Source organism: Lissotriton helveticus, chromosome 3_1 (genome assembly GCF_964261635.1).
Source record: "Lissotriton helveticus chromosome 3_1, aLisHel1.1, whole genome shotgun sequence".
Classification (NCBI taxonomy): Eukaryota; Metazoa; Chordata; class Amphibia; order Caudata; family Salamandridae; genus Lissotriton; species Lissotriton helveticus.
In genome coordinates, this window is record NC_136061.1 from 1,127,083,746 (window position 1) to 1,127,109,431 (window position 25,686).

Consider the following 25,686-nt stretch of genomic DNA (forward strand, 5'->3'; position numbering starts at 1 on the left):
GAGTGCCTGTGCTGCGCAGCTACATCATTGCAATGTGTAATTGTTGACAATGTGTCCTTACCAAGTAGGTGTCCTTCCCCAAATTCTCCCCTGGCCAGTCGTGTGTGGAGGCCGCTGTGCCGGAATATAAATGAGTCATGGGTACTCCCTGGGTACTGGGCCACGATGTCAGTTATGATAGTCTTGGCATTGCAGACCATCTGTATGTTAAGGGAGTGGTATGACTTCCGATTCCGGTACATGTACTCCGTCGCAGCTGGTGGGCAGATGGCGATGTGGGTGCAGTCTATGCATCCTATCACAGATGGGAAATGGGCCACATTGTAGAAGTTTAACTTTGTCAAGTCCAGTTCCTGTTGGCTGGTGGGGAATTTGATGTGTCGGTGTAGCTGGGTAAGCATTGCGTCAACAAAACACCGGAGGCAGCGTGACATGGTAGGCTGGGATATCCCCCCTGCAGCCGCTACTATCCCCTGGAAGCTCCCAGAGGCCAGGAGGTGCAGGCTACACAATACCTGTACATGTGTAGGCACAGCATTGGTCCGCCTTGTTGGGTGCTGCATCAGGGGGTCAAGGTCGTGTATGAGTTGAATTATCATGGCCCCATTTAGCCGGTACTTCGCATAAATCTGCTCCCTGGTTTGTCCCAGCAGGGTGATCCGCTGGCGGAATATCCTGTCCTGTATTCTGCGTCTCCTCCGTGCTGCTCGCTGTAGCCTGACCAGCATGTACATTCCTGGCATTGTGAGACACCAACTGCTGCTGCTGCATCTCCTTATGTGTGTTTGGTCAGCCCTTTCCCTGTTCCTGATTGGCCAACGGTTTTTCAAAATTTTCTCTAATGACTTTTATGGTTACCACCTGCTTTGGGTTGTCCTTAATTTGCGCGGCGCTAATAGTGATTTTGTGGTTTTTCGCTATTAGAGAATTTTCATGAATACCGATTGCGCTTGTATTGCGGATTCGCTAAATTTATCTCTAATTCCGTGTTTTGGCGCAAACCTACGGGGATTCTGAGAATATATTTGCGAATTCGCAATCTTTGGTTTGCGCTTTGGTTATTTTCTTGATGAATGCCGATTTGGGAAAATGCGCCCGCAATAGCATTTTCGCTGCTATTGCGGCCGCAATTTAGCTTGATGAATCAGGCTGAAAATCATCTTCAAAGCCCGACTGATTACCTTTGCAGATATTTGATTTCATGCAAACTGAAGCTAAAGATGGGTGAAGACATCTGGATAGGTTAGTTGTGATATTACCACTCATGAGTGCGTGGTACCAAAGGTAAACACTCTTAAGAAGTTTTCTACAGATTTTCTGCAGAGGCTTATCATAGATTAATAAACTGCAGTTTTGCTCAGCCAGCGGAAGATGGAACTTCTCGCTGAATTAATGAACTCATCAGTGATTTACATGAGGGTCAGAGACATGAAAAGAGATGAAAGCTAAGTACACACACGGTGCAAGGCTCGAGCACACTTCTCCCAATCTACTTGTGCACAGAGTTAGAAAAAACACGTTGTTTGCAGGTGCTCTCAGTTTGCGATCTGAAGCAGCAAAGCCAGACCCATGACGGGTGTAGTTCATTGCGTATTCCCCTGGTTATGGAATGGAGGCCAAGAGCGTGCTGGGATGAGCAGGTTTGTTTCCTTCTGCCACCTGAATATTGGTCTTCAGTGAAGAGTAAGGCTTTAAGAACATGTCTGGTAGTTTGTGAGTACAAACTACGAAATGCTGTGAAGCAGTTGGACTGCAACTCCGGCCCTCCTCCACGGATGTCAAAGGGGGAGCAACCAGGAGCCTCGACACAGGCCCCAGCAGCCCCTGCGGTGTAGGAAGGACCCCAACCCCTCACGGTGACCCCATTCTGCCCATGGCCCTTCATCCCATTCTTCCCATTCTACAGGAAATGGGGACATCATTTTTGCAGAATGCTATTATGAACATCTGCTTCCACGATCTTGCCCTTTGGTCTCTTCTAGGCCTGGTCTCAAGGGGTCATGGGAGCAGTGGTAAGGATAAAAGGTGGGACCTCAGAGCTCTCCTTATTTTCTGTCATTTCCACACCTTGCAGTTTTCTAACTGCAAATAATTTTCTAGTGTGATGAGTTAAATGTCGGACATAGGTTTAGCACTGTGAGTTCATCAGAGGTAAAACAATTAGCAGGAATTCCTTTCACCGCCTAGGCATTTGTTTTAATCAACGCTTATGTGCCTTCCTAAACTAAACTAAATAGGGGCTTGCATGCACATTTGCCATGTGCAGAATGTTCCTCATAAGTGTGATGCAGAACTATGTAAATCAGGTATGAGGGATTTCCGTCTTTTAGATTCGTTATGTGTCTGTATAAAAATCCACCTCTACTGAATAGTCATGTCTGTTTGCTAAAATATATAATGTTTCCTTTTCATTAGTAATTTCTGGTAAAAATAATTCTTCTAGACAAGAATATACTGCTAAAATAAAGCTATCAAAGCACACTCCATCCCTCTCATACACCTGGTAAATAGGTTGGTGCATAGCTTCAGCAACACAAACAATGCAAAGTGATCAGATCATGTGTCAGGGCCTAATGTACAGCAACCTACTCTTCTCACATAGGTCACACTATAACTACACACTATTAAAATCCTCCTTGCAGGTCCCTTTATAATCACTTCGTACAGTACAATAGTGGTGCTATGCAAGGGTCAGATAACAAACAATATTATAGGGGTGGAAATCATTTGAAGTTGATAAGTTTAGATGCTTTCACAATTTAGAATGCAATGTTGATAATAAATATAGCTAATGACACACAAACAATTACATACTCTTTCTCGGTATTACATAAGCGTCTCTGCTTGCCTCGGAGGAAGGGCTTCTGTAAACAGTGTTTACACTTCTGGTACCTAGAAATAAGGATCAATACAAAAAAGGACATTTCCATGGCAACAAGCAGCCAATATTTGACAGACTTTACGAGTGGGTGTTTGCACCGACGTGAGGCAGGCAGGCCATTTCGATATTCTTCACTTAGCACTTCAAGGTAATTTATTTATTTATTTATTTGGGGCGATTTTTAGAGCGCGCAAATACCCGAGGGTGTCTCGGCGCTGTGTCAACAGAACTCTCCGTAGGAAAGGAAACTAGGCACGGAATAGCCATGTTTTCAGATTTTTTCTGAACTTAAGCAGGGTAGGTGCACACTTAAGATGGAGAGGGAGAGTGTTCCACAGTCTGGCTGTGGTAACGGTGAAACGTTTGTCTCCCCAATTAGCCCTTCTTGTGCGAGGGACTGTTAGCAGATGGGCAGAAGATGAACGCAATGTTCTTTGCTGTTCAGGTGGCTGAAAGGCTTGTTTTAGAAATCGGGGGCCTTGGTTATGAATGGCTTTGTACGCTATGCACAAGGCCTTAAATTTGATGCGGCTCCTTACCGGCAACCAATGCAGCTGTTGGATGTAGGGAGAGACAGATGCAAATTTAGGAATGCGTAGCAGGGTCCTAGCTGCTGCATTCTGTACAGTCTGTATTTTATTAAGGACCTTTTGTTGTGCATTTAGGAGTAAGGCATTACAATAGTCAGTCACAATAATGCACTTACCTTACTGATTTAGAGATTTAAAAAGCAAGGTAAATCCATAATCATACATGACGCTGATCTTGAGGTATTTTTCATCAAGTATCTCTCGGAGGAAAATATACTTAGAGGAAAATGTGCAAAAATGAAATCTGCAAATGTTCTTCAGAGGAATCTGAAGTCGTGATAATCAACTCTTAAATTGAATATATTCATCCCAGGCTTTTTTAGAGTTTTATATAGCGCAAACTAGACCTGAGACATAAGGTATCAAATCTCTTCAGATGAGCACCAGTTTCGTCGCATGAGGACACATTACATATTTTTTTTGTAGGGACTGTGGGATTAAGTGATTTGCCCAGAATCACAGGATGTTGAGCGTTGTTGCCGAGACTTGAACCCAGTTCCCAAGTTTCAAGTTCGACCGCTCTAGCCGTAAGGCTACATCCTCTCCCTTAATTTGCTTCTCAGGAATGAAAGAGGTGACATGTATGTAAGCATGTATGTAATGGGCACATGCTTTCTGTAGTTTCCTGATGCGCTTCATGATCAATGGCAACAGCATCACACCAAAGTATGATGTTCTCTAGCATAAAAATCGGACAAGGGTTCCTAGAGAAAAGCTGCACCATAGTGGTGCATGCACGTGGAATACATGAAAAATTATCAATTCCATATTTATGAATATTCAATTCCTCTAATAATGCCCAGGACATAAGGTTCCTAAATTCTAGCTACTGATTTTCTATTTTTAGAATAACCAGTGGCAGCTCTTCCGCAAAGGCTTAGGCGCGTCAACTCACTGTTTTTCAGCAGTGTTAGGAAATATAAAATGATATTAACTCAGATGTTATTTTCATTTTATTTTTCCCTTTTTTGGGTGCTGCTGCCTTGCGAGGAGAGGTGGAGTGCCCTGCTGGTAGAGCAGGGGAGGAGTGGTTTCCCTCCCTAAGGACACATGAATGTTTGGCCATCCGTCTCGGGTTAGCCAAACCTTCATGCACACATGTTCTTGACCCATGCTGCATTAGAGTCAGTGTTGAGAACATGCCCAGGCTCCCATTCCTCATCTGAGCCTGAACTGCAGTGCTCAGACCACTCACAACGTTGCATGGCAGTGTTGCCATTGGCTCAGGGGAGCCTGGGTGCTTCCTGGGTGCTTCCTGTTGAGTGAGGAGATCCGTTAAATTTTATTTTTCATTTACCCCATTCTTCCCCCTGCCTCCTCGCTCCACAATCCCCAAGTTTGCTACTGACAATACCTGTGGTCTTTGTTGCATAACGGAGGACACCACATTTTGAAAACAGATTTTACCAAACAAGACATAAAGGTGACATTGGTGGATGTTATTTTACCTAACAGGTAGACTTATAGGCATGAAAACTTCATAAAAAAACGTTGCCTAAATATATATATATAAATATATCACGAACATCGAAGATTTGAGGTAATTGTGTTTAACGTTTTATAAATTTATTAATTTTATTGCCGATGAAGGATGCAAACTAAACTATATGGTGCCATGTAAAAGAACATGATATGTTCAACTGAAATGTTGGAGTGTTTCAAATAGAACTAGACATAGAATCCAGAACAGCAGAACAGAGCACACCTGGCTGCTCAGCCGGATACCCTTCCCATTGCAAATGTTGTCAGGTAACGCTCCAGTATTTGGAGAGCGAGTTCTAGAGTGAGAGGCAATTTCTGAGAACATCTGATGTCAGTCCACTTGCATTTGAATTTATGAATGATCATGTGCTATTCGTCTTTTTAAATCAGTACTCGGGCAGAGGTATAACCTTATTTTATTAACCAAATATGACATCTCTCCCTCACGCATATATTGATGCTTAACTTTGTGTCATGTTACAATTGGATTAGTTAGATGGAATATGCTACACCAAGAAAGCGCTCATCTAAATACACTTTAAGAAAAACATGTGTTTTGGTGCTGAAGTCAAGGAGTATTTTTCAGATGGTTGCACTCCAGAACATAAAAAAAGCAAAAAAGACAAATGCTCCCAGATGTCCAAGGAAAAGTATGTCATATGCTGTGCTATCAAGTATAAACAAAAGAGCAGTGACACTGTGTAAACCCCAGTGTGATTCAATTTGTCAGACTTGGAGTAACAGTGATATTTGACGGCCCTTTATTACATCCTCGTGATTAATATCCTCACCATTATTAGCACTAGTGTGGCTTTTGGCTTTCAACATTTTACGATTAAGGTCATTGATCCTCAATTTCAAATATTTAAAAAGTAGTATTGGTAATAACAAAACAGAATATAACCTGCAGTTCTGAAATGTTTGAGGGTCTCTGAAGAGATTATCCTGGAGAAGACCCTTTCAGATGACAAATGCTGCTACTTCAGCAACTGCAACCAAACACAATTCTCAAATAATTTTTATACACTGTGTACAAATGTGTGGCATATTTACAATACAAAATAAATAACATTGTCAATCATTTAACTCTAGCAGCAGGGTTTTGTTTGATGTTTGGGACCATCGTATTGCTGTCATTGTCTCGGGATTAGACATAGTTATTTGTGGCCATTAATCCATGGTTATTGTTCAATGTAATTTTACTTTTCTATACTAATAAACCTGATTTTAATGTGTACTTCTACTGATTTGTTGTGTGTGTCTCTTCCCCGTTTTCTCTGTAGGAATGATTTCAGGTTGACTTCCTCAACACATATTTCAAGGAACTGAAATGCTTTTTTCTGTCACCTTCCCAGCATCGTTCTCCAACTCACCACACTCTCAAGTACATTTTTGGTTCCATTGATTTATTGTTTTGATGGTATCTCAACTACTCTCTTTTCTTTGCCCATCAATTTGTTGCACTTACTCGTATCTGTACTTTTAGTGATTAGAAATCGTTTCAGCCTTTGTGTGTTGCTAAGCATCCTGTGCTCCTTATGCACTTTAAATCCTAATCCAAAATTTGTGGCATTTTTTCATTCTGCTTCTTTGATGTTCACTTTCTCTCTGTTATCTATCAACTTTGGCAAACAGTTTTTGTACACCCTTATTCTGCCGTGCATTGATTAATAATATATTTATACTGGACAATGGTGACAACCGTAATTTTTTCAGATAACACTTTGAAAGTTTCCAAGATCCAGAGTGGCCTGCAATCTCTCCTAATAAGCTTGGAGTCTTTTTGTGCACCAAGAGGTCTTGAGAGAAACACCGCAAAGATCAAGCTTTTAATAATTAACCGTCACCGATCTTTTACAGGAAAGTTTTTTCTAGAGGGGAACCACTAGAGAGAGTGAGTACCTTTGATTACTTGGGTATCACTCTCTCCGATTACCTTTCCTGGAGACATCATGTTAAGAAGCAGAACCTCCAGCTAATGCGCATCTCAGGGGCTTTGATCAAGGAGCACAAGATCTCATTGAGCAAGCAAATAGCTTCTCCCCTCTGCATTTATGATCACAAAGTATTAGGCGCAGCTCTTTAAGAGGCTGAACTCTAAGAGTTCTAAAAACTGGATGCACTCTTAGTGACCGAAAATACATTTCTGAGGTCACTTTTCTCTCTGCCACAGCATACCCCCCTGCAACCGCTGAGATTTGATATGGGTAGATTCTCGATTGTCCAAAAAATGCAGCTATGCCCCTGGCTCTTTTGGCTGCACTTAAAAACCACCCCAGAGCTACAACCATATGCTGCTGCTTTGGGCGAGGTATATGCGCTGGACCACCATAGGAAAATTGGCTGGCTAACCAGGGTGAAAACACTGTTGTCCACTCTAGGAATGGAAGGCATATGAGATGCCAATACTCCTGAATCACTCCCTACCAAAGCCCAGGTTGAGAAACGTTACTGGGACTGGGTGGCGCAATCCCTTATCTCCCATCCGTCCGGAGGCAATTTGACACTTGATTTTATGGAATCCAAACTATAAGGCACCTTCTAGCAATATTTGGAGGTTATTACAAAGCCCCAGGATAGGAAACTTTATATGCTATTCAGATTTGGTTCCCTTCCTGTTAACACCTTTGTTGCCTCCTGGCACCAGTCTACGTTCACATCTCAGCTCTGCCCTGGCTGCTCTTCTGCAGCCAAGTACATCAGTCACATACTTTTTGCATGCCCTAGGTACCACCTTATGAGATCTAGGTGGCTAGCACCTGTATGTAGACAACTAAGTACCCGCTGTCACGGCGAGGCGCTAAGCAAAATCCGATTCTAGCATGCTAATTGTCTGTGCTAAAACGCACAAGATGACCCAGCACCAGAGTACATATGACCAAAATATATTTCAGTATATTTACGTCAAAAATGTACACAACACAATAAAACAACAAATGGCTTCTTGAGGATAAGCAATTTCAAAGACTTGAAGTCAGATACACGTTCCTTTTTTGCAATCCATCGGATTTTCCTTCTGATGTATTGATCTCATAATGTATTTGTAACCTTAGTATGGTCCATTAGTGAATATCCCGGCATGTGTGGCCCCTCGTATTTCCACCAGTCCTCCGGTCGGATCAATGCATCAGAAGGAAAATCTGATGGATTGCAAAAAAGGAACGTGTATCTGACTGATTGAAATAATTATTTACTCATGACACACACTCTTTTTGTGATCATCGATAAGAACATTAGAAGACTGAAGTGAATTTTGCGTTACAAAATAATCAAAGCCCTGAAGAAGTCCCAAGTGGGATGAAACGCGCTGGCGGCAAGCAATCCGGTTATGTTTTAACATTTACAAGGGGAATTTTGCCTCTTCAAACAAGCAGCTCCAATTTTCAGTGGCCAAATATCCTAGTTCATGATCAGAAACTATGAGCAGAAGTAGAACCAGGATGCAAGCGCAGTAGCTGCACGCATAGTGTTAGCCTGTTCTGCATGTATGTCAGAGTAGCGGGAATGCTCAGCGGCTCCATTTTGCTCTTACTCCATTGAGCAATGTGGTCTTGGTGGCAAGGCCTGCTGATGCCAGTATGGCTCTTCTCCGTATCCATGTCACTCGAGGAAGCTTTGACATGTAGAGACTTTCAAGGGCCCATATATCTCTGCACTTAAATGTACACGTCAGTCAATAATTTAAAGATTGGAATGTAAATCTCTACATTACAGACAGTGATTTTGCTGTTCCTAGCATGCATTGTGCACTTCACCTGCAGGTCTGCGATAGACCTGCATCACTTCCAAACTGCCAAAGACATAAGGAGGGATGGGCCATGCCAGTCAGTCAGAAATATGTTTATCTAGATCTTAATCTTTAAACTGGTGCAAAATAATGATTACTAATTTAAAATATTCCACAGCAATACCACAAAATAGTTACAGGTAAAAGTATTCTACAACAAATTTAAAAAGGCTTCCTCCCACTGGATACATATCTTAAAAACAGATGCTCAAAAAATATCTCTTTCTTAATAAAATCCTTACCCTTTACGGGTTATTCTTACATTAAAACCAGCCATTTCTCTTAGGCAAGCTATATAATTCATTCACTATAAAATTCTAAAATTATTCCTGACTTGTTAGGAATCTCTGTACTACCTTTATAAACTTCCCTAGTGCATTGGCAATTTCGATAGAAGGCATGGGCAGGGATGGGCCATGCGCATTTTTTAATGCATCCCTCTGTAAATGAAGGGGGCAGGACTGAAATCTAATACTGGATCAAACCTAGATGTATGGTCTCATTAGTAGCATTTTTTAATATCAATTCTGCTTCCAGGAGAAAGGTTTTGAACAATTGTAGGACTCGATACCAATGCTAGGGCCCCAGCATTTTAGGGCACATTTTAATGTATGATGGCACGCTGCATTAGTACTACTTTTCTATGAAATATATGCATAAGTGCAGCGACATCCAATACCTCCACTCAGAGAGTTGCGATCTAATTGGCCAATAAGAGCCGGAAAAAAGTGCATTTGATATGAATTTTGGCGAGTGCCGTCAGTTTTCTTGTTTTTTCCAATGACAACAGATTTGACATCAGTGGGGTAGGGAGCCCTCAACTCTAGCAGCTTAAGGAGGGGGCTGCCACTGGCCTGATTAGATGGGGAACTTGACCCCATTTAAACGCTAATTAGTTGTTTAAGCACCTCTTCTGTTTCTAGTTCTTGAGACAAAATGCTCTTAAATAACGCTGTAATGGAAAACCGTGACTGAGGGGTGCTGGCCTTGGGCTAATATGCACAGTGACAGAAACAGAGAAAGAGAAATGATCGAAATAGTAGTAAAACACAGGGAGAGGAAAAAAATAAAGCACTTTAATGAGAAAGAAAAAGGGAGAAAAAAATGGTTAGACAGGAAGTAGAAAAATAGAAAGGGAGGAGAAGCGATGGGTGATAGGAAGGAAATGAGAAAGGAAAGAAGGAAAAAGGTAAAGAAGTGTGGTGCAGAGTAAAAGAATGAATCGATCGAAGAGTGAAAGGATCAATAGATTGAAAGGATGAACTAGTGAAAAGGTGGAGAGATAAAAGAACAGATAGAGGAGAAAGAATGAATGTGTGAAAGGTCGGATGGATAAATGTATATATTGATGGATGAATGAGCGAAACAATTTATGTATTCATGAATTGTGTGGATGGATGCAAAAAAAGTGTTATTGGATGGGATAGAGTGGGTGGGTGGAAAGATGAAGAAATGGATAGATGAATTATTAGATGGAAAGACTTATGAACGAATAGATAGATGGATAGAATGAGGATGAACTGATAGAAGGAATTCCTTTAAAGAGGGTCAGGTTTGCTCACTGTGCATGGGTTGCATGATTAGAGGTTGGTTCAAGTGGGCCTTCTATTGAAAAAAATTCTCCTGCGCCCTTCATACTATCCTCAGGTATGTTTTTGGAATATTGAGGTAGGAATCTCAATGGCAGGAAATATTCTTGACACACTATCAGAGGAAATAACATTGAAAATTAAGCAAGTATTGATTTTCTATACCTAACTCCACAAATATGTGCCCTGGTGATAGATCGTCGGCCACTGTTATATGCGTTTCGCCTGCCCAGCAGGCTTGCTCACCAACGACAAAGTAAAGTTTTTCAATTCATTTTAAACACACATTTTTTTCTTTTTTGTGTCACGTGAAAACTACTGCGTAAATATAATGGAAGACAGACTCGTAGTTTTTCCAGTCAATATTCAGACTTGTGTCAGAATCACTGTAAATTGTTTATACAATTCGATGCAAAAAATAGTTCCTTGCCTCTACTTATGCCTCTAAAAACAATTTTACACTTCAACTCAAGTAAAGAAATGATTTTCAATACTATTTACACTTGTCTTAGAATGACACACTTAATATTCTAGTATTGCGTTCATTGACAGTCCGGCCAGCTATTCAATGGTCTGGTATACATAATCCCGCCCCAGTGGGCTTTTGGTATACTCTTCTACTAAAACCTTCTGCGATTCCTCCCAAGTGGGTCAGTTCTCTGAATACGTAATATTCGCAAAAGGTCACTTGCTTTAAAAATAGAGCAAATGGTAGTCCACCAGACTCTAGTTAATGAAAGATTTAGTAAAATACCTCCTGCCCCAGTGGGCTTTCGGCATGGAAATAGTGACATTGCAATGCAGAAAGTTCATATTCTTGTCTTTATACAATATTTACAAACGATTACTGTCCCCAAAAAGAAGTGTAAAGTGCAAGAATGTGATAAAGTAATAAATCTTAAACTAAAAAGTTTTTTTTCCTTTTTCTTTTTTAGATAAAAGCCTTCATATTGACATGAGAATTCAAGGAAGTTAATTTCAGCCTTGTATCTTTCATAAAGGAGTATAGAAATCTTCTTCAATATTCAAACCTTCCGGGGTTTTGGTGTCAAGTTCTATAATATAACTTGACTCCAATTTCCTCTATTTTTTCTCCCAGTTCCCTTCCCTTACATTGAGTGGAGCTGCATCGAACACAAAATAGGTTAAACCTTTATCACATTTGTAGTGGGATTTTTCAAAGTGACGGGCCACTGGATATGGTTTATCACCATTCTTGATAGCCCTTAAATGCTGTAAAATGCGTTTGCGAACTGGCAGAATTGTGCTGCCCACATACCTCAAGCCACATGGGCACTAAAGCACATAGACAGCGAACTCAGTCTTACATGTAAATTCACCTTTTATTTTCTTCACTTTTTTCGAGAGACCTGAAGTATATACTGAAGTATTTTTGCCATAAAGGCAGGCTTTGCACTTAGTGCATTTCAAAAAACCTTTCTTCCTGTTTAACGACGTTGCATTGGTGTTTCTTGGTTTTGACGTTTCTTATCATATTACTCACGAGTGTTTGCTTGAGGGATTTAGCCCTTCTAAACGTTATTTGTGGCTTACGTTGTACTATTTTACCTAACACTGGATCATTATGTATCACGTGCCAGTGTTCGTTCAAAATTTTTCTTAAATTGCCCTCTGGTTTGCGATTAGTTGTTACCATTCTGCATTGATTGTTACTGTCCTTCTCCAATTTTTCTTTAGTCTTGCTTTTAGTTAAAAGGATTTCTTCCCTCGTTTTCTTGTTTGCCTTATACATTGCTGCTTTTATACACTCATCTGTGTACCCTCTAGATTGAAATCGGGTTTTTAGGCAACTTAATTCATTACTTCTCTCCTCTCGATTACTGCAATTCCTCATAGTTCTCAAGCATTCCCCCTAGGGGATGCTTTTAATCAAATTTTTTGGGTGGAACCTTGTTGCATGAAGCAACGTGTTTCCCGCTGTCGGCTTTCTATACAGCTTAGTCTCAAGTTTCCCATCTTTAATATATCCAGTAAGATCTAAGAAATCAACCCTTGTTGCACTGGTGAATTTCAGGTTTAGATTGTTGACCTGCATTTCTTTAAGAACTCTTTGACATCTCTTTCCGAGCCTCTTCAAACGGCAAACAAGTCATCGAAGATGCAGCCCCAGTGCATTATAGGATTTTGCCACTCCTCCTGAAAACAGCGTCTGTACCACCTACTCCTTCCACCAGCCCATATGCAAGTTAGCATAGCTGGGAGCAAAGCAGGTGCCCATAGCTGTACCGCTATGTAAACAATTAAGACAGTTGGAGTCCAAATACATTATTAAGTTACGAACGAAGACCCCTAGGGGACTTAATAATGATGAAGAACTTTATGTTCACTTATAAAATGGTTCATACCACCAGGATTCCAAATTACTCGAGGGAGTAATTGAAGTATGTCACTCCCTTCTCCTTGCAGTGCCAAAAGATTTAGTAAATTGCAAATTTAATGTGTACATCACATGTACTGCTTACATCCTATGTACCACATGTACTGATAATATTCTATGTACAGGCTGTTTTTTGGAATTCTAGGCATAATGCCCAGAGCTTCACTGTATTAGATATCATAGAATGTCTTAAATTTAAATAACATTAAATAGTACAAGATAACACACACAATTTCTGGATGTTCTCTTCTTCTTTATGGAACAATAAATAGGACATTCCTTCATTTACAAGTAACTTCTTGTTATGACCATCTGGTAACTGGCCATCAGACTTATATGTTTTGCTAAAAAATAAACATTTTGTGACTTGCGTAAATTAAAATCATAGAGTGCTGAGGTACAACCAATCTCTAAGACATTTTACATCAGATATTTTTACCTGGTAATTTGACATCCTTGGTAGTGGGATGCCTCTGCTACCTTGACTAGCACCGTAATCTCTGTATACCCCAAATAGAAAGGAATATATGTTTGTACTGTCTGTAGAATTTGAGGTGCGACTTGTCTAAACCATCACTACCTCTGTAAGATATTGTTTACTTCTAAACATCTCACTTTGACTTTCAGATATGAAGTGGTAATAAAAAAAAAACCTTCCTAACAGATCTGTCAATGTCTCTCCCTGTACCAATTACACTTCTTCTCAGGACCACAACTATACAAAAAAATTATCAGATTGTTCAAACCAGTGCAGTAATAAGATAAGCACACTGTATCATATGAAATAACTTAAAGGGTCGTGCAGAGCTGTCCAATGCTACCAGCATCGTAAAAACCATAAAACTGTGCACCTGTCTCTTACACTTCAGCATTCAACACACTTCTATGTGCTGCATGCCATAACACAATAAGCAGACCTCAGTATTCATCCTCCATGACATGGAAGACTCTCACATTAAACCAAACAAAAACAACATCCTTCCAACAACACATCCTACATGGTGTAGCATGCAAGCGCTTCAGCGCCCTACATAGGTGTAGCAAGTACTCTATAAATGCTGCTATAAAATACAATATTTATTCTCTTGATAAACCAGAACATGTGCATTACACATTGTTTGCAAATGTTATCAATATGTTATATGAAAGTAAATACACAGCTGCTAACCTGATACAGTCTTAGACTTTGTTTTTAAGTAATAAACTCTGTGATAGACAAAAAAGAAAAAAATACCCTATACATAAAACAAAAGCTTGTTGTAACACAGCAAATACATGTGCGCTTACCGGTTGTTTCCACAATGCCCTCCAGGATAACAACAATCTCAAACTGTTCCGTCTGCATGGAGCGCTGAGAGAGGTCATAGAATGGGCTTTTGGCGTCTATCACATGGCAGATTGTGAGAGGGGAAACGAGAAAAAGCTGGTCTGCTCCTGTGCTAAACCCAACGTCCAGTTCAAGTTGATCGAGAGGGAGGAACTCACCCTCGGGTGTCTGCCGCGACTAAACAAGTACATATCAAAAGAGAAAATACAATATAATTATTAATAGTAGTAACTTTTCAACATATCTCCACATTACATGATTTTTCAATCTCAGAGTGCTATATACGAATTGTCCTCAGAGACGCTGAGCTGGAGTTTACAGAATTTAAACTGGTGACCTGCCATTCAATGCATATTTCAGTGGCAAATGTTTAACTCAGCGGACAATCCACATGGCTATTTTCAAGGGAGCTATGGTACACCATGTCACAGGTGACACCTATAGTAATGTCTAACTTTTTAGTCAGCAACACTTTGCTTTCCGGGGCTTGTAGATTTTGTTCTACTTTAAGTATTGGCTTGTAAACACGGCCACTGAAAATATGCGATTCTGAACATGCAGCAATGTAATTACGTATTAAACATATTTGCCTACACAATGCATTAACAACACTTGTCTACGCAATCTAAAGTCTGCGGCAAAGCTTTCAGATTCCAACAAAAAATTGCATCTAGCTCAAACAGATCAAAATTATTTTTAAAAAGAGACATCACCAGGTACCACACAGTAGCAGACCTTTTTCAGAGGTTAATTGATCACACTTCAGGTAACGATTGCTGTGTTCACTCGTTAAATGGGTACTAATGAGATGAAACCGATGCCAAAACAGTACTAATATTTGTTAAAATAACAGAATAGTAAAATAATGCGGTCACACATTGTGCCACATTATGACACATAATTTGCCTTCTCTTGCCACATAATTTAGTCAACTCTGTAGTATAATTTGATCCTCCATTGCCACATAATTTAAGTGACCCTTCTTATAATTAAGAACAGCATTTCTTATAAGATGTATCAAAATGATCAAAATGCAGGGTTAACCAACGTGGCCACACATTCCATGGAGCCAATTTTAAGGTATGCAACAAGGGAAATCATTTATACTACCCATATTCTGAAAGGTACCTTACACAGAATCTTGTGCCCTAAAATGTTCAATAACTTACTTGATTTTCTTTGCTTCTGCATCATTTATTAGGTAACACACATCTTCCATTATAGTCACTCACTAATGGGCTACTTTTTGTAAAATGAGATATTCATTAGTCTCCATTAGAACTCCTGCAGTGGTTTACTCAGCTGATTGTATTTTATTCCATGCGTAAACTAATTGCATTTCTAGCCTTCAATCTTTATACCTTCAAGTGATGATTAAAAATCATATGTAATGCAAAATACTAATAGTTGCAGCCGAATAAAGCTTTCCTTGACTTGACTAATAGTTGCATTAGGACGTGGGTGGAGATATAAGTTGGTGAAATATTCTATCAGAAAAATGATGTCACTAAAAGAGAATAGTTGGATTATGCGTAGGTGAAATGAAAGGTAGCCTCAAAAGTGTTCATAAAGAGTGCCATTGTGTCCGTGCCATGCACACTGCCTTACTTCGCCCAAAAGTACCAATGAAGTATTTTACAATGTATTTTCTGCTATCAAGTCTGCTGTTGTCAAGGTCAAAATGTTTCTGTTATGCTTCTGATCATATGGAACTTTTTACATAATGACATAATGAGGCCGATTCACAAAAGCATTAAGCGGTATTTAAAGTAGTACTCTTGCATGAGTATTTTACGTACTCTTACATGCCTCTGGGAATTGTTCCTAAATTATCTAAAATGGTAATAACATGGGACTATTCAGGGAACATTCATATAAAATAATTACAAATGGGACAATTCTCTGCTAGCATTTATACTAATAGAGAGTTGGATGTTTCAGGGCCGATTCTTAAAGTCATGTAAGAGTATGTAAGATTGTATTCCCGGAGTGCCACGTGTGTACTAAAATGGTTTTGTGAATCGGCCTCACGTACGTTGTGTTCGTGAAATTTCATAATGTTATCAATAGCTGCCAAGTGGCCTTCTGGATTTTTAGCCACTTTCCATTCAGGAATCTTGCAATATTTTTACCATTAAATTATGACGTAAGCAAACCATTATTCAAAGTACTGCTTGCTAAAAGTTAAGGACTGTGTCACCACCGCGGGAAGCCACTTGGCAGCCATCCAGGTAAGTTACAGAGAGCTGCTTAATTGGCCGCACCTTTAGTCTTTATGGCTTGCATTGACAGTAATAGTCATTTTCTAATATCATGAAATGCCACATAATGTCATGCATTCCGCCCGTGCACTGTGCACGCTCACATGATGGATGCCACAGACATAGCCTTGCCATATTCGTGACTAAACTATACTGCTTTGATGAACACTAATGAGAGTAAAACAAGTCAGAGCTTGCTTCACTTCATGGCATACCAGCCTGAACATTGTTAACAGATCAAAAAGCTTCCTTGTGATATCTCTGGAATTATCAAATAATGATGTCATTTCCGGTTCAGCGTGGATTTTATCTTGTTGATCCAGTTCTTGAAAACTGCTTGAATACAGACAATTTAGCCAGTAAAAGTAGTGCCCTTGATGGATTAATACGCATTCCTTGGAATATTCGTCACCTAAAATGGGAACAGCCCAGAGTTCTCCTTTCTTTTTTGCATAATTTATGCGTCGCTCAAGGCTTCTGAGCAGTGTGCTTTCATAAGAATTACCTCGTGCTCTGTCACGTTCACCCCTGCTTTAACTGCTATTATGTTGCTGCAGCATGGTGCTGTCTTTAGTTAACTGTGGCCCATTTTATTTCATTTATATGAATCCCAGTTTATCTTACGCATTGTGTAGTTCACTGTTGCTCTTTTGTTTCCTAAATAGCTCTGAGACCTGTTGGAACTGGAAGCAGTTTATGACGAGCATCATGTTTGTATTATTTGTGCTGGGAATTAATGATTTAGGTTTTCTAAAAACAGGCGAACTGTTTCTTCTCTAATATTACTGTGTTATAATTGTTTGTTATGAAATAATTATTGTAGAAAAAAACTCTGCATCACTCGTCTACTTTTGATGACTATCCTAGATAGAGACATAACACTCAAAGGTAGAAATTGTCATAGCTGCCAAGTGTTTATGGATATGTAATGTCTTCAGTCACTTAGGGCTAATTTCCATTCAGCAGGTTGCAATGTGGGACTTCTAGCTCCACTTTTAAGATTTTAAACACATACTTTGAAAGCCCTGCATTGAAAGTGGTGATTGCTAAAATCCTAGACATGCTTGAAGGTGTCCCATGACACAAGTCCACCAAGCATCTGAGCATTTTAATGATCCCATGTACATATTTAATCATTTTTGCAGTGCATTGCTATTTCCAGGGACTCTTCCGCGAATTGAGAAGATTTGGTTTAGTTGGTTATTTCGGAAAGTAGACAAGTCTCCATGGTCTCACAGATGTATTTACATCTTCAGATGTTTCAGTCATGATAATCACAAAAAAGTGACAAAGCAATTGCCAAATGTGAACAGTGTGCTCTCGCCTCGCCTAGATTGTTAGAATAAACCATTCCCCACGTTCATCTAGATGTGATTATATTCACACAAAGGCTATCTCTCCAGGCTTAGATGGCGGAGTGTTGTTTCAGTGCTGGCTGGCATGCGAGAACAAACGCATCCTTTTCAGCCAACTGTGTTACCAAAGTTGAGAATTTAGCTTACAGTGCTGGTTCTGAGAAGGGATGGAATCTGACTACGGCTTCAGCTAGACTTTTTGGGCATTCACATTATTTGACTAAATAAAATGTATTAGCAAAATAAGGACTAAAATCTTCTGTAGACAATACTTTATAAATGGGTGTAGAAAGCGTTGCTGGTATCTCTACATGGTAACAAAAGTACTGAGCTTAAGCACTAAGCAGGGATGTTGTCCTTGAGTTGTAATTTATTGATATTTTGCTTCATTAAGCACAACTAATTTAAACATAACTAGGGATGGGAGAAGAATTCTGCACCCCGACGGAGTTCACAGACTTTAGCCCACACTGCACGGAGTGCGGAGTTCCACCACCTTAAGTTGGCAAGCATGCACAAGAAAAACTGAAAGCTAGACCTCCTCCCGGCGGAATATATCAACCCGGGCTGTCGCGACTGCTTTCATTGACAAATGTGCCACTCCCATTGTTTCCCATTGTTGAAGCAGCTGCTCAAGTAAAATATCTACTCGAGTGGCAGAAAAAAACAGCGCCTTCTGCCGTGATGCATAGTGCCATTTGCGGTGATTTCCCTGGATGTGTCAAAGTACTACCGCTAAAAATCAGTGCGAGCAACACGACTTACCACACTCTGCTTGCGTAACTCCACGAAGTATGGTGGAGTTTTTCAGCACTTCAGAGTTCCAATGAGCCGAACTCCACAAACTCTGTTCAGGCCCAAACATTGCTCATAAAAACAAGGACAGAGAAAGCAGAGATGCTCTATCATGCAATCTATGCCTTCCACTGTTTTGTCTGACACCACAGAAAATAAATGTTGTCCATATGTACCCTAATACCACAATGAAGGCCTAGGGTGCAGAGCATCTGGTCACGGGTGGGGGGAGGGGGGTCAGGAAGCAACACAAACAGGCAACTGGATATTTGGGATGTTGGAATATGGGCATATCCAAGGGGATGTATCCCACAGCTCCTGTCTCGAGTGGAGCATCTGATATGTCTGAAAGAGAGCTTAAGTGTCGAACTATCTGCTACTAAATGATGACCAACAGCATCAATTCATGGGGTCAAGATGCAATCACAACCATAAAGTGTAGCTGGCAAGTGCCCATGTGACCATGTCAGTCATCCTCTTTATCTAGTAGCATTTTGCATTCCATGATCTTTAGGTTCTCTGATCTCATTGTATTTATGGGCTGAAGTGGCCTTCAAACAAAGTGTAGTTAGAGAAAACGAGATCTCTGGCTAAAGATGCCTCAGCATCATGCAGCATAAGTTTTGACGTGGCATCAGATACATTCACAATGAATGATATTGCTACTCGTTCTCTGCCAATTTAATCGTCCGTTTGCTTTCTTTATCAGTTACATCAACGCAAGGTATAGAAATAGAAATTGAAACTAAGATGTACAAATAAATGACATTTCTGCATGTACTAAAACATAGACTTTTCTACAGAAGAACAGTGAGCCAGTTTAATGAATCCATCCAAAATGCACATTCTCGTCAGCACATCGGAAACACTAAGGGCCAGATGTATCAAAGGGTTTCACCCATTCTGTGTCTATGGGAAAAAGTGTTGATACATATGGCCCTAATATTGTAAAAAGGAAAAAAGAATACTAACTATGTTGGACTTATTCATTCTTTTTGATTTATGCACCCTGAATTTTGTCTGAAACTACGTGAAAACAATGAGGACAGTTTAAAAAAGAAAAAAAAGTATTTGATAATTTCGAAGTGTACCCATACTCAAAATGACGTTCAATCTTTAAAATGTAAAGAATGAACTAGCATGCGATTGTGTACAGTATTGCAGTACAGCATGTCATTTAGTATCACCCATGAAGAGAGAAACAAACAACACATTTCAGGAGAACAGGGCCTCAAAAGTCAGGGTCTGAAATACATCACTATATCCCCATGTGAGCTGATCAACATTTGAGGGAACTGCTCAAAAATCTATGAAAAGGGAGACTACTAACACATTTGAACAATAGTTATTTCCCATTCCTAGAGATCTAAAATCTTAACTCTATCAAAGACTCATTTCCAAACACGTTTAAAATTATTTGTAAGACTTTTTCACAGGTAACTTACTGTGATCCTACAGTTTGTCTTGCAAAATGTTGGGCTCAGCAAATAACAAGAGTTATGGTGGAAAATGTTTAACATTACATTTATGGTTCCACAGCACTATCCATATTTCCTATTCTTAATGTGTAGGAACATCAGCTGATTTGGTAAATAGGTGCAGTACAATCGTCCAATTATGAGGCGAAAACCCACTCTCTGGGAACAAACTTTGCTCCCTCATTTAGAGAAGGTATTTATTCTACTGGGATCAGGACAGTCAATGGAAAACCTGCATGACTTTATTTAGGCACAGGACACTTGGGGGCCGATTAAGATGCAGTCGTAAAAGGCTCAGACCCTCATTTTGATGGAGGTGGTTGAAAAGGAATCCGACCGGTTATTCCGACTGTCTTGCGACGGGCTCAGAGAGCCTGTTGGATAGTCGGAATGCGGCCTGTAATCACATGGGTGTCTCTTTCCGTTCTTGGGATTTTGATTTAGGGTTTTGACAGCCTTTCTACGTCAGCCTTTCTGACTCAGAAAGTCTGTCGGAACTCGCATTTAGGGGCCCTCAGCAGGGCTCCCTTGGGTGCACGGCCTCCAGTTGGAGGCAGAGGGGGCACCTATGGTGCCCCACTGTTGATCCCTACACCCCGAGGCAGGCACCTTGAGGTGCCTGCCGTGGGCTACAGGGATGAACTTCACCTCCCATTTTTTTTACAATGGGAGCATGAATTCTGGACGGTTTACAGACTGAATGCATGCTCCCATTGCAAAATGTAGGAATGAGACTGAACAGTGTTAAGTCGCAACCTAATGGGCTGAACGGGACCACCAACCGGGTGTCGGTCAGTCCCGAGACGATGTCGGGCAGAGGCCACTCCGCCCGACATCGTAATCAGGCCCTTAGTTTTGAACATTTTCTGTAAACGGATGTAGAAGGCAGATGAGTGACAGAGAACATATGACATTGTAGAACCTTAAAACTCTTTTAGTATTAATGAACGTAGGAGTAAATGAGCTATTTGAGAAATATGTAATGGGTGTGAAAATGTAGCGGGATACAACACAAACACTCACCAAAAATAAACATGAGGTAAAGTAAATCAAAAACATCTGATGTGTGATTATTAAGTAATCAAGTAGCACACAAGTCAGAAAGAGGAGACATTCCTAAAGACTCAGAAAGCTGACACTATAGGTAAACAGAGCGCAGGATCTAGTGAGAAAGAAAATTGACATGTGATTGAGGAAAATTAATTTACTAGAACAACTGGGGTCAGTTATAATGGGACGGTGAAATTAGAAGGCATAGGCTAATAAGTCAGATATAAACATAAACACAATCGAAAAGGGATGTGGTACTCAGTGTGGTAGCTGTACATACATATGAACTGGGTCAAATGTCAAATTAAATGCATAGATAATGAAACATGCGTAGAGAATAAGAGATATGAAGAATAATACACTAAGAAGCAATGCATATATCAGTCATCACTACAAAAGTAACACAATGATATATTGTGACAGTATGAATCAGAGTGGGGGTGATACAGATCTGGAAAAAGGAGAAAAATAATGTTGCTTGAGCTGTAAATAGTGATGCATGGCAGTTTGATACACCTGGCAGGAATGAAAAAAAGTGGGGATAGAGAAAGGCCTATGACACACAAGGAAGTAGATGCATACCCTGGTGAATGGAACAAACATGGTGGGGGGATGGAAATGGATAAAGAGATGGAGTGGAATGTGAGGACGTGAGAAATGAGATATGTAAGAGAAGGTTGATTCCAGGTTAATACAACTGATGAAAAGGGTAAGTGTGAAAGTAGTAAAACATAGAAAAGAACTGAAAAACATTTCAAATGTTGGTAGTAGAATGGCTCAATACACTGTGTCATAAGAAGTACTCTTCCTGGGCACCGAAGAGATTAATTGAACATGCTCTCAACATTCTTCATAAACCTAATACCCAGTCTAGGGCTGAACTACGATAACAGAAGCTTGTTCACATATCCGAAAAGATGCACAAAAAACAATAATAATATTTTCACAGTTATGACAAAGACATAGAGTTTACCAACAACGTTTTGCGGCAAATAATGCAAACCACCATTACATTGCCACACACTAAATATCTGACAGTGCACTGGGAGAGAATTTATAAAAACAAGAGTGATATGAAGATGATAAGACATATTTGTGTGTCGTGAAACCAGAGACCACTGCGTAGCATTCAAGAAACATGCAAAGCATTAGAAGTTGTGCTAAAATTAAGTAAAGCGGAGAACTAAATGTACAACTAAGCAATCAGTTATTTTGGCAAATTAAAGTAGAAGGATCAAATTACTAGATGGGAAAACAATCGGTGTGGTGTCTGCGACTTACTTTGAGTAATTTACAGCGGATCTGAGCAGAAACCATATGGCTGTTGCGAAGATTGCCCACTCTGAACATGAGGGTCAACTTGCCATCTCTCATAGAGATCACGGCATGTTCACTAAACATCAGGGTCTCAGCTCTCTTCTTGGGTTGAGACATCTTGATGAACATGCAGCCAATGAGAAAGGCATCCACGATGGATCCTAGTATGGACTGGAAGAGGAAGAGGATGATCCCTTCGGGGCACTTGTCCGTGATGTACCTGAACCCATAGCCAATGGTCGCCTCAGTCTCAATAAAGAACAAAAATGCTGATGGGAAGTTGTAGACATTGGCCACACAGGGAGTGTAGTTCTCATCATGGGCTTTGTACAGATCTCCCCTGATGTACGCTATTACCCACCACATTGATGCCATGAAGAGCCACGCCACTGTGTAGGTGAGGATAAATATGAATAGATTCCATCGCCATTTCAAGTCCACAAGGGTAGTGAAGAGGTCCGAAAGATAGCGACTTGTTTCGCTGCCCAGATTCCCATGCTGGACATTGCACCGACCATTCTTGTCCACAAACCTTTGCCTTTTTTTCTTGGGTGCTTGCTGGTTGAATCCAGAGCCGCTTGACGAGGTGGTCACTACCTGGTAATCGTCTCCAAATTTTCTCCGGAGTGCAGACATAATCCAAGAAAATTGGAGAGAGTAATGAGCTGAGCAAATCAATCTTGTGTCATATGTCCTCAGAATACCTGAATTTTCTCCCCTGTGCTCCTTTACTGCAGACTTTATTTCCCAGAATGTGTTATAAAGTGCTGTGAGCCTTCATCTGATTAACAGAAACACACATGCCGAATAGAGCAGATGCATGGTCGCTTCTGTAGCTCCTTGGGCCCCCAAGGTAGGAAGCACTCCTTCACACAAGCAGGCATAAACAGGTCATGACCCCTTTCTTGACCCCCCACCCCTGCGGCAGAATTCTACAAAAAGTCATCTCTCGCAGGCATGGTCCAAAAAAAAAAAAATGAGTGACCTGCAAACGAAAGAAACCACCTGAGCCGAAGGTTTACATGTATTCAAGCGCTTCGAGAAGCCAAGTTCACAATTCGTCAGTTGCTGGACGCATTAGCCAAAGACTGGACTCTGGGAGCACATGGGCTCTGGGCGAGACCTAGCGCATCATTGTTATATCAACAAGCCAAGGTCCTCCCCGAGAGAGCGAGGGGAGGCAGCCTGCAGGGTCTCTGCCAATGCTTCGCCAGCATCCCTTCCTCTCCCCCTCTTTTTAGATGAATAACATGTCAGCGAGGCCAGCAGGTTGCAGATTTCGTAGCCACCTCTGGAATACTGCTTGCCCTTCTGCAGTGCCGCTGTGAGAAAAAAAAATCCTTAAAGACAGACCCCCATCTGGTGAAATCTCTCAGCCGGAGCATCAGCAGCCTTGTCTGCTCGGCATTGTCTTCCTCTCGAGAGGTCTTTTATAATCAAATAAAATAGGGAAAAAAAGAGGCCAGGTCCTCGCATTAACGACGTCCCCGCGCACTGCACCGGGCTCGCGGGCTGTTCCAAGGGGTGAGTTGGCTTGTTGATGGGGGATGGAGAGAGAGAGAAAGTGATGGTGCGTATGATGATCAGCTGCAGAAAGCCACAAGCCCCGCCCGCTGCCGCTGCTGCTGCCTGCGCTTCCTTCCCATGCTCTTTCCTTCCTCGTTTCCCAGGGTGAGGAATTAAACCGGCCTCCGCTCCTCTCCGCAGCAGTCCACAGGCCGGCACGCGGAAGCAGCCCCGCCTCCGTCACACACGCGCGCGCGGCACCTCCACCTTCGCCTCAGATGAGCATCACCCCGGGCAGGTGATCTGCTTCCGAGATGATTACAATGGGACAATCACAAACCGTCGCCGTCTTTTTAACGGCTCCGCCGGAGCGCGTTCGGAAGAATTGCCCTTTAATATTCCACGGCGTGCAAGTGTGGAATGAGTAATGTTCCGGCTAATGCCGAACATCGGGAGGAATTAACCTTCATTCTCACCGTGGTAAAGGGAGGCAGAGCGGCGAGGACTTCAGTGGAGTGCAGTGCGCAGGCAGCACATTAGCCCTCGTGTAAAAAAGACGCACTCGCACGTCCCCTGCCAGTATTGGATTTGATCAAAAGGCGCAGATGGAGCCCACGATATTGAAATGTTGCCCACTTTTCCCTGGATATGAACGTTATCCTCGCACAAACACGTTTGGAAAAAAATCCATTTGGCAAGCAGTTTCGTAAAATGGCTAGCAAATTATTATTCCCAGGTCGGAAGGGCGCTGTAATGAATTCTAGATTTATTGGCCGGGGTTGTATCCACAGCATGCCCAGCCGACTCTGCCTCTCTGCTGCAGTCTATTACTGCAGGAGAGCAAACAGAAGGCTGGATTGTATGTGGTGTGCTTAAAGTTTTCAGTGTGCTCCACTCCAGAACAAACGCTAATGACATTTGTAATCATAAGCAGCATGCATATTTATAAGCCGCGCAATACTCCACAAGACTAAGGCGTCTGCAAATCCCAAATTTAGGACGTCAGTGGCACATAATTAGTTTTAAACATTAAGACGGACACCTAAAATCAAGTACATTCATTGTTAACTGCAGTTGCGTTGTTCCCTTTGTTACAGGGTGTTATTCCGATTTAGATTCTGTTTATTTCTAAAAGCTGAAATAGATTCTTACGATATGGCTTTGTTTAATAATAAGTATACGTTTTTATAACGAGCTTGATCCAGCATTTGTGTAGCTTGACAGTGATGTAGTTCTCACTTAATTCACTTACTATTTCCCTCACCTTCCCACCCATTACCTCGCTCTCTCCCTTTCTCCCATCCATTCTCAATCAGATATCCATTCCCCAATTGACAGAGTTAGAAATAAATCACACATCATTTGAGGAGGTTATTCACCATAATATTGTAAATGAGGGTGATAACTGTCATTCAGGTTGCAGAGGGAATGACTCTAGAGCAGATTAGAAGTCTAGAGTTGAGTGTGATGATCAGGCGCAAGATTTTACATTAAAAATTTCAGAGGAAGCAATGGGGGTTGTGGCATTTAGCTGAGTAGCTAAATAGGATACAATAGCACAGGATAGGTAAACTATAATATAAAAAGATGCAGCATTTTCCAATATTTACATCAATTGGCTTCGTAGTGGTTGGTAAAGGTCTTCAGAACCCGAATTTGGAAATATGGGACCATATTGCTTATTAGTAATAATGCTTTCCGTATTAAATGTTTATTTTGGGAGAGTTAGATTAAAAAGTTTTATCTTTAATGACAACAAATGGCACAGATTGGAATGAAAAATGACGCCCGCTCCAGAAGTTTGCCGCCATCCAGCCAGCCTTTCCAGCAGGGGCCAAGACTCGCAGCCCCAGAACACACTGCGCTCCCT

At 41.0% G+C, this 25,686-nt stretch overlaps 1 protein-coding gene across 1 annotated transcript in view; it reads right to left on the reverse strand.

The window, feature by feature from the left end:
• KCNJ3 (potassium inwardly rectifying channel subfamily J member 3) overlaps positions 1-24,104 on the reverse strand; it is a 491,626-nt gene extending 467,522 nt beyond the window's left edge. Inside the window, exons 1-2 of the mRNA XM_078683861.1 lie at positions 22,275-24,104; positions 14,015-14,231 (exon numbers count right to left, since the gene is read on the reverse strand). Of these exons, the coding sequence (XP_078539987.1) occupies positions 14,015-14,231; positions 22,275-22,946 (889 nt within the window). The 5' untranslated portion in view covers positions 22,947-24,104. The remainder of the gene's footprint in view (positions 1-14,014; positions 14,232-22,274) is intronic.
• Positions 24,105-25,686: the final 1,582 nt, after the last annotated feature.